Source organism: Ptychodera flava, chromosome 7 (genome assembly GCF_041260155.1).
Source record: "Ptychodera flava strain L36383 chromosome 7, AS_Pfla_20210202, whole genome shotgun sequence".
Taxonomy (NCBI): Eukaryota; Metazoa; Hemichordata; class Enteropneusta; family Ptychoderidae; genus Ptychodera; species Ptychodera flava.
This window is the reverse complement of record NC_091934.1, coordinates 11834965-11851340: the sequence shown is the minus strand read 5'-3', so window position 1 is coordinate 11851340 and position 16376 is coordinate 11834965. Positions and strand designations below refer to the sequence as shown.

General features: G+C 38.0%; 1 protein-coding gene across 1 annotated transcript; it reads left to right on the top strand.

Annotated features, from left to right (window-relative positions):
* The first annotated feature begins 229 nt into the window (after nt 1–229).
* Nucleotides 230–11024, top strand: LOC139136787 (organic cation transporter protein-like). The gene is made up of 10 exons (XM_070704622.1): nt 230–698; nt 1768–1871; nt 3436–3590; nt 5047–5215; nt 5634–5790; nt 6419–6507; nt 7321–7538; nt 9611–9725; nt 10186–10395; nt 10613–11024. Exons 1-10 carry the CDS (start codon nt 276–278, stop codon nt 10635–10637), a joined length of 1665 nt encoding a protein of 554 aa, XP_070560723.1. The 5' UTR covers nt 230–275; the 3' UTR covers nt 10638–11024.
* Nucleotides 11025–16376: the final 5352 nt, after the last annotated feature.

Below are 16376 nucleotides of genomic sequence, written 5' to 3'. Positions count from 1 at the left end.
TTTATCGAGGTTTATAGAGGTAACGATAATCAACCACAACACAATGGTGACATAGCAAATTGCATCATCGTGATTACAACGTCAGTTTATCAAGACACGAGTGTTTGATATCTTGAGGCATACTCTGTTCATTTCTCGTGGGATGTTTGTTCAGAGAAGCCCCTATCAGCCTTATCTAAGAGTCACACAGGTTTACCATTTACTACTTTACGAATCGGGGTATCTGATCGATACAAATACAAGCAGGCAGGTTTTCTTTTCAGGCTGAAGTCAACATGACAGCTTTCGACGATGTCTTGAAGAACGCGGTCGGTGAGTTTGGCGCCTTCCAGAAACGGAGTTGTATTCTATTTTGCTTGGCGAACATCGTGGTTGCAATGAATCTCATCTCAACGGTCTTCATCCAGGCTGACACAGACCACTGGTGCAAAGTGCCGGACTCCGAGCTTTGGCTGGAGACCTGTGAATCTTTGAATATCAGCAGCAATTGTGTGAACACAGTCAGAGACCTTACAATACCTAGGGAAACATTGAACGATGGTTGTCAGGCAAGTTGGAAATTTAGCAACTGCTTAAGATATGAAAACACTGCTCTTCAGGCTTTCAATGAATCTTCCAATAACTCAACGATGACAAAATATTGTGACCATGGCTGGGAGTACGACACATCTCAGTACAAGTCAACTGTAATTCAGGAGGTGGGTATATTGTGTTTTTGTAACCAAATTTTGTTGATGTAGCAGGGGGTACAGAGATTTCCTTGATGATGACAGGACATGCTTGCGGACGGGAGTGGAAATTTTCAAAGCGGCCGAGGAGAGCAGTTGCAAAGTGGATTTCACTCCCTTTCAATATTCCAATACACCTGTATGTCACAAATACCTTATAAGAACATATCAGATATAAAAACCTCGCTTGTTATAATTTCTAAACGGCTGTTTCTAAATGGCAATTTAAAAATAATTTTTAATTTTTTTGAATTCTGCTCCTTCTTATCGACATGGTTTATCTTCACCTCTATTGTGGTGTGGTTATGTAAGACACATCCATTGGTGATAGAGGGGCCCTGGTACAATACATACACTGGTCAAAGTGCGTCGTACGATGACTACCCAGCCAGCCTAGCCTCCCATCATAAGCCAAGTGCGCTGGTGTCATATTGATGTTGTATTGACGTCAGTGTTGTATTGACGTCCATGTTGAAGTGTGCTTGTTTGTTTCTGTCTTTCTGTTATTTGTGCGTTTAAACACAGATCGGCAGATTAGATTGAAGTGAAATCTGGTACCCAGACGCATTTGATCATGGTTGTTGTACCAACAATGAAAATGGGACCATAGACCCTCGAGGGTCTATGATTGCACAAACCAATCACAGGAAATATCATGTGGATAAAGAGCGACATTTCACATGAGTACATTTAACTTCACATCTAGTGTTTCAGAGTAATTTACCCAAAACCGATGTTCGGCCCGATGTTGTCTCAACATCTGTTACCCACAGGTCGTCTGAAATGCGCTTAATGGGACTCATACGACCAAAACTTTATCCATTGCATTTTGGCGATTTAAAACATGCCGGCCATAACGTACATCGTAAAATTAAAATGTTGCAGCTATCTGACGAGATGCATCTGGATATCGTGCATAAAATACATCGTTGTTGAGCAAGAAAGTCTTACAGTCGCAGTTCCAAAAATCCCCTCCCTTTGAGCAGATCATGTGACGAAACAGAGATGTACCCCAATACATGTTTGTCTTTTCTGTCAGTTTGACCTGGTCTGTGACAGATCCTATCTCAACGCTCTGGCAACATCAGTTCACCTAGCTGGCAGCCTGACGGGTAATATCATCTTTGGACCGCTATCAGACAGGTAAATCGACGGAATAAATTTGAACATATATACTACATAGGATAATGAAATCTATGCGATACACTATGGGACTACCCATCCGCACGTACAGATAGAGCGATTGACAGATAAGCAAGACAACTTTAAATAAGAAGTTAACAATCTTCGGAGACTGTGAATTTCCGAGCAAAACAGTCTAGGATTCAGAGGAGTCTGCAAACCCAGCCCTCTTCCAAATTTATCACTAAAAATTCTCCAAAAATGGCTGACATAGTTACAGTGAAAAAGCAGTTAGCTAGGAGTTCCTCATTGTCTGCAAAAAGTGCAAGCTCGTGAGGGAACTCTAGGTGGCGTCATTTTAAAAAGGGTGACATTTGTTACTAGAATATCATGTATCAGCTTTCACTGGAATTCACACAATTTTGTGTCTAAGGTTAACTGAAAAGATGACTTGTAATATAATTCCACTCATGAATAAGGACTGTTCAAAGTGTTTATGAAAATTATTTCTCACTGAGGAGAAATAAAGTATTTCTTAACAATACCAGCTACAATACGCTTTGTGGTGCACTGGCTAACAGGATAACATAACGTGTTACAATTCGTAAGATGTATAGTGAGTAGATCCCACGAAGGCCATAGGACTGTGATTAAATAAAGCAACAGTATTGAAAAGCGGTTGAATTATGTTTGTATAACAGGCCAACAATCAAACACAGCGACTTTCATTCTAAACGTTTTTTTTCTGTATGTACAAATTAGCAACTATTTGTTATTAAAACGCCCATGGGAAGGACAAGAAACATGCATTCTTGAGTTATCCGATTTTATGACTGACGTTTACATCGTCCGATTATCACCGATACCGGTATTTCCTTCTTTCTTTAAGACATCACGAGACGTACTTTAAGTAAACACAAAGTGACTGAAACAAAGGAATCAAAACATTTACATACATTACAGTCAAAGCTGTCTTAGAGGTCGCCCTTACAGACCAGTTTTCTCTTCATAGCGGGCACTCCAGTAGTCCGGTAACATTTTACGTATCAAAGGCCCTCTCCAGAACAGCCATCTCGCTTTCATGGTCATCGACAGCATTTAATTGCTCCAATTCGCTGCAAAACATGCGTACAATGGTCAGCATCTCTGATTCTGGATGACATATGTCAAAAAATGCTCAGAGGGAAAGCAAGAATATGATGAGTTTATTTTTGTCGATCAATTTTTATCTCCTGAATCACTATAGTTTCAGAAATTTTTGGTGTTTTACGATCTTCACGATTAATTTTATGATTTGATATTTTAGCATCAATGGTATCTGTTCCCGAATTCATCATTGATACACTCACCCTTTGAAAGGTTCATTTCTATATGCCTTATATAAAAGGCCATCCTCTTTACAAAGTCACACCTTGTGTTGAAGGTCACCAAAACTTTGTTCTCGTTCATTATTCGTGATCTCTATACACAGATTTGACTAAATTTAGTTTTGACTATGTAGGATTACAAAGATAATCCGTAAATAATTTTCATACTCTGATCAAATGACTATAACTTGAAAGTTGATAATTGGTCACCATTTCAGAATTGGTCGTATGAAAACGTTCACCATATGCGTAGCTCAACTTTTGATCAGTGCTATATTAGAGGCCACAGTACCGTTCTTTGCAGTCTTCAAAATATTTCGGTATACTGCAGCGATGGCACACCATGGGATGCATCTTACAGCATTTATCCTACGTGAGTATTATGACTTTTAATCTGATGATGATATATACGGCTATATACTTCTATTAAGTTTAAAGAAAACACGCCTCGGGGACAGATATTCGGACTCTCAAACTTTCACAATTCTTTTCTGATATACCACTTGCGGGGGTTCATTTTAAAGCTCTTGGTGTTAGAAAATTTTTTAACGGCTTTTTTTTTTGAAATTCGAAAATTGTATTTTTCTTCACAGAGTTAACACAGGGATGGCGGCAACTTTAAATTTTAAATATCGGTAAATCTTGAGTTATTTGTTTCTCTCGTACCAAAATTTGCACAGTAACCCCAACTTTTATTCTTGATTTTGATAATGAATGGTCGAAAGATTCCTTAAGTAAATTTTATTGAGCAAATGTTCAAGCTTTCGCGTTGCATACCACCTTAAAGTATTAGTATGCGTTTTGAAAGCGAAAGTCATTAGAGTAAAACTTTTGCTCAAACTTTCAGCCATACTCTTATCAAATCAAGCGTAAAAAGAAACAAAATAATCGAAAACATATTCTAACTAAAGAAGCATAAAAATCAATATATGTAGATTTCACGAAACGCTTACGCGCTGTCTGAGGAATGTGAAAATTCGTGGCTCATAAAATATCCATGCCAGCATTGGTATAGAGAGACATATTTGGGACGTTTTCGGCAAGATATTATTGGTTTTCAGACACCCATCTGTGTGTTCTAGCTGGAAAGTTACGTCATATTAGGGATGTGCCGCTTTTATTCATAACTCTAATCTGCATATCAGAAAGTGTACAGACTCTGACCACAAGTTTATCAGTCTTTGAAGCATTGCAGTGACAGGTTTTTTCCTTGTATTTGATAAGGCTTTCATTTATCTGCCTAGGTTAGATAGTTCGTGTACCCGGGTTGTGTACCCGTCAGTGACTTTAAAGTAGGCAAACAGAGATGAATTGATGACTTGCTAAACATGCAAAAAGCTGACAGACGTAATCCAAAAAATTAGAGTTGCAGACTTACCCTGCCATTCAAGTTGTGGCAAAATTGAATGCAACATTATCTATCTACAATTATGAAATGTGTTATCGAAAACTAAAAAAAACACAGTCGATGATGAAATATATTGTAAGGGTATCGACCAGCAAAATTGGGCATGTTGTAACGATGTAACTGCAGGTGAAAATTTCGTTTCAATGTCACGTCACTCATCCTTCGAGGATGAAGGAATCAGCAATGAAACCAATGTGTTGTCATTTGTCTTACACTTTTTTGTTTTATGTCTGCGAATGTTTACAACGAATACTCAATAATAAAGTATCTGACATCGAATTGCACATACCATACCGAACGGAAACATTCAACATCACCGATCAGCACAAAACATCCTGAACTTTTTCTTGGAACACTGTCTGCAGATCGAAAAAGGACAACTCCGTGTTTTCTGACGCATGATCACATTCTCTCTTGACAGTGACGGAAATGGTTGGTCCTTCCAAACGAGGATTCGTAAGCGGAATATTTTTTGTATCATTTGCACTTGGGTACATGGCGTTGGTCGTCTTTGCATACTTCTTCAGGCACTGGCGACACCTCATGCTGGCCATGATTCTGCCGTCGGCTCTCTTCTTCTTATATCCTTGGTAAGCTATTAAAAGTTTCACCTCACACATCAGCTACAGACAGCCACGACGAAAATGCACTTTGCTTGGGAATATTGTGTATTTTGGTTAAGCATTCGAGCAAATTTTTAATCAGAATGCAAATAAGGCCAGTGCATTAATTATACATATTATGATTATTCATGGTAATATTCGTTGCTGGTTTGTCTCGTGTGATGACATCGAAAGAGCAATGAGTTGATGTATAATAAAACAATTAAACGTCAAGGAGTTGATATGTTATAAAACAACGAAACGTCAATGAATGTCAAAGCAAAGATAACTATACTGTTATAATGGATCTAGGAAATCCATAAATGACCTATCTTTAGGATTTAAGAGGAAACGTTGCCAGTTTATTGTTTCAAGATTAGATTCACGACTGTCGCTTTTTTCCTAGGTTTTTATCCGAGTCGGCGAGATGGCTCCTCGCTGTTGGCAAAACACGCCAAGCGGAGACAGTCATGCGCAGAATGGCCCGTGTGAATGGGATGACCGTATCTGACGATATGTTCACTGCTTTGAATGGCAAAGCAAATGATTACGTCAAAAAAACGGTTGGTAAATCTACTTTTCAAAAACTATAAATTTTATTTCGTACCCGACTAGAAACAAAGATAGATCAAGTGCATTTTTGTAATATTGAACGTACAGTTTGTTTTGGCGACGCTCGAAAATGCACTGTGTTTCAGGTAGTCTAAATTAGCTGTGAGTCCATAGCTGTGGTGTTTTCGGACGGGATTTTTGCCTTTTACGGGTTGGTTTTGACTTGCGGGTTTAAAACTTAAAAGTCAAAACCAGCCTTTAAAAAAGCAGAAATCCCGTCCGAAAACGCCACAGCTATGGACCCACAGCTAAGTCTCAATAACCCTCATTATGATACTTATACTTTCGCGTACGTTGTTACTTTATTTTATGACCAGTGTACAACATGTTAACATAAAGAGCTGAATCATTTTTTCTTATATACACTAACTACAAAAGAGAAATCAAAATGTAGCATCAGTCAATTTCTCAGCGACACTGAATCATAGATATATGTGCGAATCCAAACAACATTGATCCAAAAAATCCAAAAAACATTGATGTACAATGAACTGGAATCTTTGTGACGTCATTAAGGCGATGATGATCGATTCAAAAAATCCAATGTTTGTGACCTAACGTTTTCTTCTAAAAACACAGACAACAAAACAGAAGTCCACGTCCGGAACCTTTGATTTGTTTAGATATCCAAATATCCGAAAGAAAACCATAATCAGTTCTTTCTTGTGGTATGTTTTAACGTCTCCTTTTACAATCTCGTGATTAACTTTCTACTTGAAAGTTATATACCTGGCAAAAATACTTTGTCTCTGGGATTATTTTGTGTTTTTAAGATTCACAGATTTTCCCGCTCAGTGAAATATTTTCAAAATTTGCATTTATTAACAAAAATCTCGTCACAAACTTTCGGCAGCTATAACAGAGCAAAAAAATCTGGATATCCTATGAAGTATATGCGCATTTGCATTCAGGCATACTTAAAGGGAGGCGGTCGTCGGAACTGCGCGTGTTAGACTTATAAACAATATATTTCATGCATGATATCTAGATGCATCACGTCAACATAACTGCAACATTTAAATTCAATATTATTGTGAACAAACACGTTTCAACTTTCATCAATCGCAAACGTACCCTAAATACAGTATTTACATCGGTCGTCGGGGTCCCTGGCAACCTTTGAGCATGCACAGTTCCGACGACCGCCTCCCTTTAACTAAGTCGAATCAGTGCTAACTCTGATATCAACGAGACATTTAAAAATGATTAACAAAACTCAACCTACTTATAACCACTTTCATTTTGCATGAATGTAAACTGATCACTGCATAAGTTTCAAACTAGAGAATAAATGCTCTCGACAGTTTCTAAATGCGATGCTACACAGAATATTTGCCGCTTGTGTAACTTGTTTTAGTTAATTAATTCATCAGTTTGGTGTGTGGACAAGATACCATCCACAAGACTTGAGCTCAACGTTAATCATATGACCGTGCGCAAGTTTGTAATACTCCCATCATGATCACTTTTATTTTTGTCAGGTTTAGCTCGTCTCTGACATACTACGGTCTTGTCCTGAGTGCGACGTCACTTGCTGGAAACGACTATCTCAATGTTGTCGTAGCTGGCGCTGTTGAAGTCCCAGCCACTATTGTCATAATGTTGTTGATAGACACCAGACTAGGTCGTAGATTTTCATTTTGTGGAACAAGTCTGTTGAGTGGAATGGTATTTATTTGTATAATAGTTGTACCAAAATGTAAGTATCAATTTGTTTATCTGTGTTATTTTGAACGAAGAACGTGTGTTAGCTGATGAGCCTAATGGCGCATGATGCATGAAATGGTCTTGTACCCAAACGCTGAGGAGAAAGGACTAAATATATCGAACATCTTTGAACAATTTCATTTCCAGTCAGGAATTTTCATTTATGATCTACTGTATGACAGACTCCCCAACAAATTCTCAGATTATTTTTCATACGTCAGTCACCAGTATTACACCTGACTTATAGCCAGTTCCCAATGAATTTGACCAAAACGAACAATTCGCTTATGCCAGTTTTCATCGTTCTCCTGCTGCGGAACAAAATTTTGAAACAGTTGACCAGCTTCCACCTAAACATAAAAAACCCACCATTTTACGACAGTTCTTAAGCTTGGATTTCAAATCACTAGTACATTTTCTCATCTTATCCTCAATCCTCGAATAATTAAAGTCCCTTATCTTTATTAATTCTCAGTCACCACCCATCGGGGGCTAGACACACACTAGCATATCTTGCATTCGCTGTTTTGTAGCTCCTATTCACATTCATTCCACTCTCTAAAGAGAATGCATTCCTGATAAATGTTGTGTTTTTGAAACTTTATTTATTTATTTTATTCATTCATTTATTGAGATATTTATTCTCACAATTGTTTACGTGAGTTATTTACACAACAAGTGTTTACAACGCAAGGTCTTTATACCTTACAACGATAACAATTTTTTATAATTTACAACCGTAGATTGCAAAAATACAGTTGTTGTGATTGTGAAACGTGTATATATATATATATATATTATATATATATATATATATACGATTGGAACTAATTTTTGATAATTGGACGCTGTAATGTCGGTTACATCTACAAATGTAAGCTCATCTGCTTTTCTTTTGAAGTTATACTCTTGTTTTATGAGTACTTTGTAATATTGGAACATTCAGCTATACGGCACCTAACACTTTTGAGATTTTAATTTGAAAAATATGAAGATCCGATTACAAATTAGTTCCAATCGTATATTATATATATATATATATATATATATATATATATATATATATATATATATATATATATATATATATCGAAGTATACAGATGTCCTCGTGGGAAATTACAGTGCTCGATCTAAGCAGAGCGTTATAAAATAAACAAATTATTTCAAGTACAAAGTAATGAAATCTATTAATTGACTTTCCTGCATCCTGCAATCCTCAATAAGAAGCTGAGTTGAGGATATATATATATATATATATATATATATATATATATAATATATATATATATATATATATATATATATATATATATATATATTCTTTCATTGCATATTCGCCCTTGCCCCTTTGTCGTCTCATTTTTTTCAGCGCCTTTGTACACCTTCAGTGGGGTATCTGTATATATCGACACGTTCATGTGTTCTTTTCTCAAGTGTGCTAGGCCAACTCCTTGCTTCTGCCCGGGAGAAAAATAAAATTTATGTAGTCAATGAAGTATCGCAGAGCAGTATGAAAGGATAAATAAGATACATCTAGTACTTGTTGTCTTGTTTTAGTCGAATTTTACGCATTCATGTGATCATAAGAGTGACAGTAATAGTTTTGTTTTGCGGAACAGGCAAAGTAAACCACGTACAAACTTTCTGAAACAAAGTCTTCATTTAGTGTAGCACTGAATTTTCGAAATGCGTTCAGGATCTCAAATCTAAAGACAAGTTATAAAACACGTCATAAAGTGTTGATCCTATGAAAACCCTGATGCTATTCAAATAATGCAGATGCAGTTTTTGCTGACAGAAAACAATATACACTTATAATTGGGGCCACACAACATGCAAAAGGATTACTCAATAGGGGCTGAGTAATCCTTTCGCATGTTGTGTAAGCGTTCTGGGTTTATCTCCAAATCTCAACATTAAAACCAATCAGCCGTCGATCTCCTTGCCCACCCGTATAACCAAACTGAAAAATGTAATTTTTCGAACTTAAAGGAGCTAAAAACTAGTATTGTCCATGGATTTTAAATCTGATGTATATATCATCTTTATGGTTCACATGTAGGTGGCGACATCCTGTGGGTCAATACCGTACTGAATATGGTTGGTAAATGTACGATCACAGCGATTTATTCCCTTGCTTACATATACGTAGCTGAGTTGTATCCAACGGAAGTAAGGTTGGTTGCTTTGCGGTATAGAAACTTTTATGTGAATGAAGTATCATTATTCTGCCTATATTCGAGTAAACCTTGAAAATTTCTGAACGGGATTTTGTTGTGTACTGCAACATGGTACAGGGAGGCAAAGCACAAAACGACGGAAGCACAACACATGTGGAAATGAAAATCCTTGGACCCAGTATTATCAGGTTTATGAAGACTCTGAAGATCATGGAATTGTTATCTTTGAATGACCGTACTAACTATTTGAAGTGCAACGAATTAATACTTTTAACACAACATGCGGTAAAATGTACTACATGGATAAAGTGGGACAGAAAGAGTGCATTCTCGCTAACTGTTTTATTGTGAGGAGTTCGTTGAGTTTGTATCGCAGTCAACAAAGTAGTTTTGACATGGAATCGTCCTTATATATTGTTGTGGAAAGTAAATGATAACATTTGGTCTCATTTGACAGGACGGTGGGAGTTAGTTTTGGCAGTATGGTTGCCATGTGCGGCGCTGTTCTGTCACCGCAAGTACTGCTTGCACGCAAATTATGGGAACCACTACCTGAGGTAATATTCGCTTCCATGATAAGCATTGCTGGATTCCTTGTACTGTTGCTGCCAGAAACAAGGGGCAAGAAGCTGATACAGACCGTCGAGGAAGGCGAGGACATCGGGAGGTGAGGCATTTTTTTGTCAAAGTTATTTTCAATTTCTTTATCTCTTACTTTTCTCGGGTCTGGAATTATGGTTGAATGACAACAAAGAATAGACTTCATACATGTTCGCATAGTGTACTATATCTAATGTTTTCATTTTTGTATCTTCGTTTTATATATATACATATATATTAGCGATTTCAAGACAAACATTCTTTCACTATAAATCTCTCTGCAGGAAGGCACACAGCGACGCAGTCTAAGGCTTGGTCCGAGGGATTACTATACAGTTACGGCTACGACGCTGGGTCTACAGAATTGCCGAAGATTAAAATCAAAACTAAATTCGCGAATTTTCCAAAAGTGGTTAAAAACGGATGTCAATTACAAAATCGTCTTTCACATTTTCTTAGTTTTCCACATATTATGCTGTTTTAGACTATGTCCTGTATTGGTCATAGTCCATGATCTCTCACAGATTTTTGTCATGTGATGAGGTTCACCTTTCAAGAGATAGAGTCTTCAGATCAGGGGCACCAATAAAGCTTCTTTTACCTATAAGCCCGTGAGTAATAGTTTTTATCTGCACTGGCAGGGCCTAGGGACAGGCATGCTGGCAATTTTTGCGCAATACGGCCGGAGCACGCGTGTACGCTGGTGAGTTTTCGGGGTGGGGGATGAACCCTCGTATTTGCTTATTTGTACCGTGGACGAAAACGACAATTCTCCGCGCTGTGTTTAATTTATCTCCGCACTGCTATTTGCGGGCCCGGAAATTTCAGTCTACTGTTCGGTAAACTGAGAATGTGATTCGGTTGTTTTCGGGAGTTTGCCGACGGGCAGAGGAATAGTATGAGGCAAATCACGGTGAGAACTTTTGTAGAAAGAAGAGGGAAGTCAGGAGATGTTTTGGAGCGGAGTGGGGAGAATCCTTGCAGGGAATGGAAAGTTGTCTTACGGTCTGGTCAGTTTCTTCGGCCTAGGGGGGTTGGGGTTGGTGGATTTATAGGGGGGTCAGTCTGTGTTTGACTTTGGTGATAGGGATCACCCTGTTTTTTTACTTTGGTGATAGGGGGTCACCCTGTTTTTGACTTTGGTGATAGGGGGGGTCACCATGTTTTTGAAATTCCCAATATAGGGATCAGTGTGTTTTCAATTTCGACATGGGTTCATATTTGCCTAAATTACATCGTGCCAGCCACAAATTTCATCATTAAGTTGCATGTTTCGACGCGCCCTTTTGGGTGCGTAACTTTAATAATAATAAGACATATTTTTCAGAGCCCCCTCCAAGCACGAAACTTTAATATATCATATATAATATTTTTGGCGCGCCCTACGGGCGCAGTATTTAATACATCAGAGATTATATCAGAAATATCTTGATGTCTGTACATTGAAAGTCTGTTTTGCAAGGTGTACTAATCATTATGAAATCTGCAGTTCATATGAAAAGCATGACAAGTTCCTGATACTTTTCTGTTTTCTCTATGAGAATCCAGTATTAGAAAGCAACATGTGCCAATATTTCACTATCACGTTTTTTCTTACAACAGTTCTGGACATCTGGTTATGCTAAAAAGTGTGGAATACATTCACAGCTCATTCAAAATACTGTATTCAAACTTTAGAATTGACACTTTTAAGTTCCCATCTTACAACTGACATGACAACAATTTCATTAAAACACAGAATGACTGAAGGCTTAAAACATATACCAAAATTTCCTCTCTCTCTCTCTCTCTCTCTCTCTCTCTCTCTCTCTCTCTCTCTCTCTTCCTGAATTAATGCATTTATATTCCGCCTTTTGTTTAACCTTTGTCTCACAGGGGGGGGGGGGGGGGGTGGACTGACTAGTCCCTCACAATTACTGGATCATTCAGCGGCTATTTACGATTTCAAGCTTCAGTAAATATTGGGTAATCTGTTTCTCTGGTACCAAACTTTGACGATGACATCTGATTTTATTCTTGACTGTGAAAAGGAATCGTCTTGAAGTTTTCTTATTGAAAGTTTGAGCAAAAGGTTGTGTTTGGATTTCGTGGTGCGCACTTCCTTAATGACATTTGTGATGACTGTCGATGAAATGAACAAATTAAACTTGTCTCACCTGTACTTGCAGTGTTGTCCTTATATTTAAAAGTAGCCGGGTAAATTAAGAAAGTAGACGGGTGGACTGCGAGGGAGCGAAGCGACCGAGCGGCGAGTGAGCGTAGCGAACGAGGGGGGAAGAGCGCGAGAGGGGGGTGTCCCCCCTCTCGCAAGGCGAAAAATGAAATTTTGGAGTGGAAATGGTGTTCTCTGGTGGCATCTGAGGTGACATTTAGCCGAGACTGAAACAGTACTTTTGTTGTGTGTCTTAGACGTGGCTCACATACAAAAAAACAAACAAACATGATTTTTGTTTTGTTTGTACTTATTTGCAGTGAAGATGTAACATTTAATCTTAAATCACCCGCTGTCTGCTCATTTCATTGCTCATTTCAAATTCTTCATTATCACATAGTAGTTTCCCCCAAACCATCAAACCCATTCTATTCTCATCAAAACAATTCGCTTTTGTTAAGAAAAACATCGGTAAGATAATTCACTGTTACAGTGTTCGCATTTACGAAAAAAAAAATGCGTATATAGAAAACTCATAACAATGAAAAAATGCGTAGAGTCGATCAATGCGTAATAATATTACGCATTGGATTGAGTCTCTACCCATTTTTTCATTGTTATGAGTTTTCTATACGCAAACGATAATAGTAAAATGTTTGCGAAAGCACTCTCCGCGACTGAGCTTAGGCGACAACCAGACGAGATGAGTGCGTGAGATGAGTGAGATGAGTGAGTGTTGCAACATTTCTGTCAATCATTCATTTTGTGTGGAAAGTTTCGGATTCTCTGAGTGTAGTCTGAAAAATCGGCATCGTCGAGTCCGAGGTACGTTACCATGTCAGTTGCGCCTATGAACTTACTACGTTGCTAATTTTCAGGCGAGCGATAGTTTCTGAAACTTATGACACAAAGTGAGTGATTGACAGAAATGTTGCAACAAATTAAATGCAAACCGCGCACGATCATCGCGTCTCGCTGTCCCCAAATTTGATCAAAGCAGATATGCAGCATGGCGTCGGGAGGAAACAACTCTATTTTCTTTCAAATTTGCTCCACGAGTCCGTGAAAAAAATGATTCAGAGGGTCCATCGAAATACACTATCGGGCAACCCAACACGGACAACATGGAGAGGCGCAGTGAAATTGAACCCAGGGGATCAGCTCCACGGTGGAGCCGTGAGCCGTACGCGTGACGATGATGCGCCGGTCGGCAACGGTCGGCAACACACATGCCTGTGACCGTGGATTCTAGTACGTAAAAATAATCAATGAAAAAAATACCCATTCAAATAAACAGTTGCTTCTAAAAAAATCAGTTCTAGCTCATTTTGTTTTAAATCTAGAAAATGTCGGTATTGCTCTGAGAATAACTTGACTTGTTAAGAAGATCATACTCGTAGTGACCGTGACGTTTGCAGCCAGCGCGGCGGCGGAAAACTAGCTGCAGTCTCATGAACTTCGAATCGTCGATCAAAATCACATCTTTTCGGCGCTTTTTTCTAACAAATTCAGCGAAATTGAAGTTTGGAATTAAGTATACCTTTTGAACGGGTTTTCTTCGGGAAAAATATTTCCATCGGCAAGATGCCAGTGGTCGACGCCACATTTCTTTTTGACGTCATCGCTAAAAATCATGACCTAAAAGATGACCTTCATACTAATCAAACCAATTACACTGCTCGTAACAAAGACAACACCATAGGCGCGTCCATCAGCCAATCACACTATTTAACAAATAAAAGATCGGGCTCAAAAAGCCACAAACGGGTATTTAGAAACTGTTTTATGTTTGTGCAGTTCCATGCGGGGAAAGGGGTCGCGAAACTGCTGATCGTACGTGTGCCGTCGAGCGTCAAACAGCTGGCAGTGCATCCCGAAATTAGGGACTGGTCAGTTTCTTCGGCTGGGGGGGGGCCCGGTGGATTATTTTTTGCCGACGTCAAAAGTGGCTGACCCCCCCTATTCCAAATTTTGAAAACAGGGTGACCCCCCCTATTCCAAATTTCTAAAACAGGGTGACCCCCCCCCCCCGGCGCGACAAAGGTAAAACAAAAGATGGACATAATTATATATATATATATATATATATATATATATATATATATATATATATATATATATATATATATATTATATTTTTACATTTTACATATATTTATATTTTAAATAGTCATTCTATGTTTTAGTGAAATTGTTGACATGTCAGTTGTAAGATAGGAATTTCAAAGTGTCAATCTTAAAGTTTAAATACAGTACTTTTGAATGAGCTGTATTTTGAATGAGCTGTGAATGTATTTCACACTTTCTCTGCTTAACCAGATGTCCTGAATGTTGTACAGAAATGGATGTCAATCATTAATATCAAAGAGGAAAAAGCAGTGAATCAAAAACTTTGATGGGTGTTAAGACTTGCCAACCATCCAATTAAATCTACTGAGGAGCCATAGAGAGCTTTTTAGCCAAATCTGATGTGTACAGTGTCTGAGAGGACCTTTTCTTGTGTAACATTGAAACCATACAAGCACAGCTAATAATGACAAAAACTGCCTTTTTTAACTGTTATTTTGTTCATAAAAAAGCATCTTTCTACAGAAACCTATGAAACAAAGGAAAATAATTGCATCAATGAGAAGGAAAGATATCTTGTCATTTTTCTATCTCTAAAATAAGTCACTGTATCAAATATATATTGTGAAATATTTGTGCATGTTGCTTTCTCATACTGAATTCTCACAGAGAGAACAGAAAAGTATCAGGAATTTGTCATCCTTTTCATATGAAATGCAGATTTCATAATGGTACACTTTCACTTAGCAAACATCAAGATATCTCTGATTTATTAAAGTATGGCGCCCGAAGGGCGCACCAAAAATATGAAACATCCTGATATCTCTGATATATATGCCTTGTATATTAAAGTCATGCACCTGAAGGGCATGCTGAAAGATGTATGATATATTAAAGTAATGAGCTTGAAGAGCACGCTGAAAAATATTGAACATACAGATATCTCTGATGTATGTATGCTTGATATGTTAAAGTTGGGCATGCTGAAAAATATGACTGATTATTAAAGTTACGCGCCCGAAGGGCGCGCCGAAAAATACAACTGAATGATGAATTTTGTGGCTGACACTAGCATTTTAGGCAATGATGAGCCTGTGTCAAAATTCAAAACACACTGACCCCCCCTATTGGGCATTTCAAAAACATGGTGACCCCCCCTATCACCAAAGTCAAAACAGGGTGACCCCCCCATGAACCACCGCCCCCCCCCCCAGGCTGAAGAAACTGACCAGTCCCTTACGGTCTATAAAATAATCTAATGACGTTAAAAGTAGCCGGGAAAAAATGCAAAACAGCCGGGTTATTTACCGGCACCCGGCTTCTAAGGACAACACTGACTTGTATGATTTTGAACAAGATGAAAATCCTTGTATCAGAGTACTGGTCAATTCTTCATAGTCTTTCAAAGTACACTCACATGTCATACTAAAACAAATTAATTTAAACACGATTGGAACTAATTTGGGATAATTGGGTCTTTATATTTTTCGAATTTTACAAAAGTGTTAGTTGTCCCCTAGCTGTATATTGCAATATTACAAATTACTCATAAAAATAGTGTATAAACTTCAAAGAAAGTAGATGAGCTTACCTTTGCAGATTAAACTGACATTAATTCACCATCCAATTATCCAAAACTAGTTCCCAATCTTGTTCAGACATCACACAATACTGCCAATACATACATCAGTGAACTTGAGGGTGGACCTGGACAATTGTAAAAGGTCTGAAACTTAATTTTAGTCAGAAACATATGAAATGTCAGAGAAAAGAGATATGAACTTTGATAATCTTACTCAATTTCAAACTTTATGTCTTTAGAATTGCCT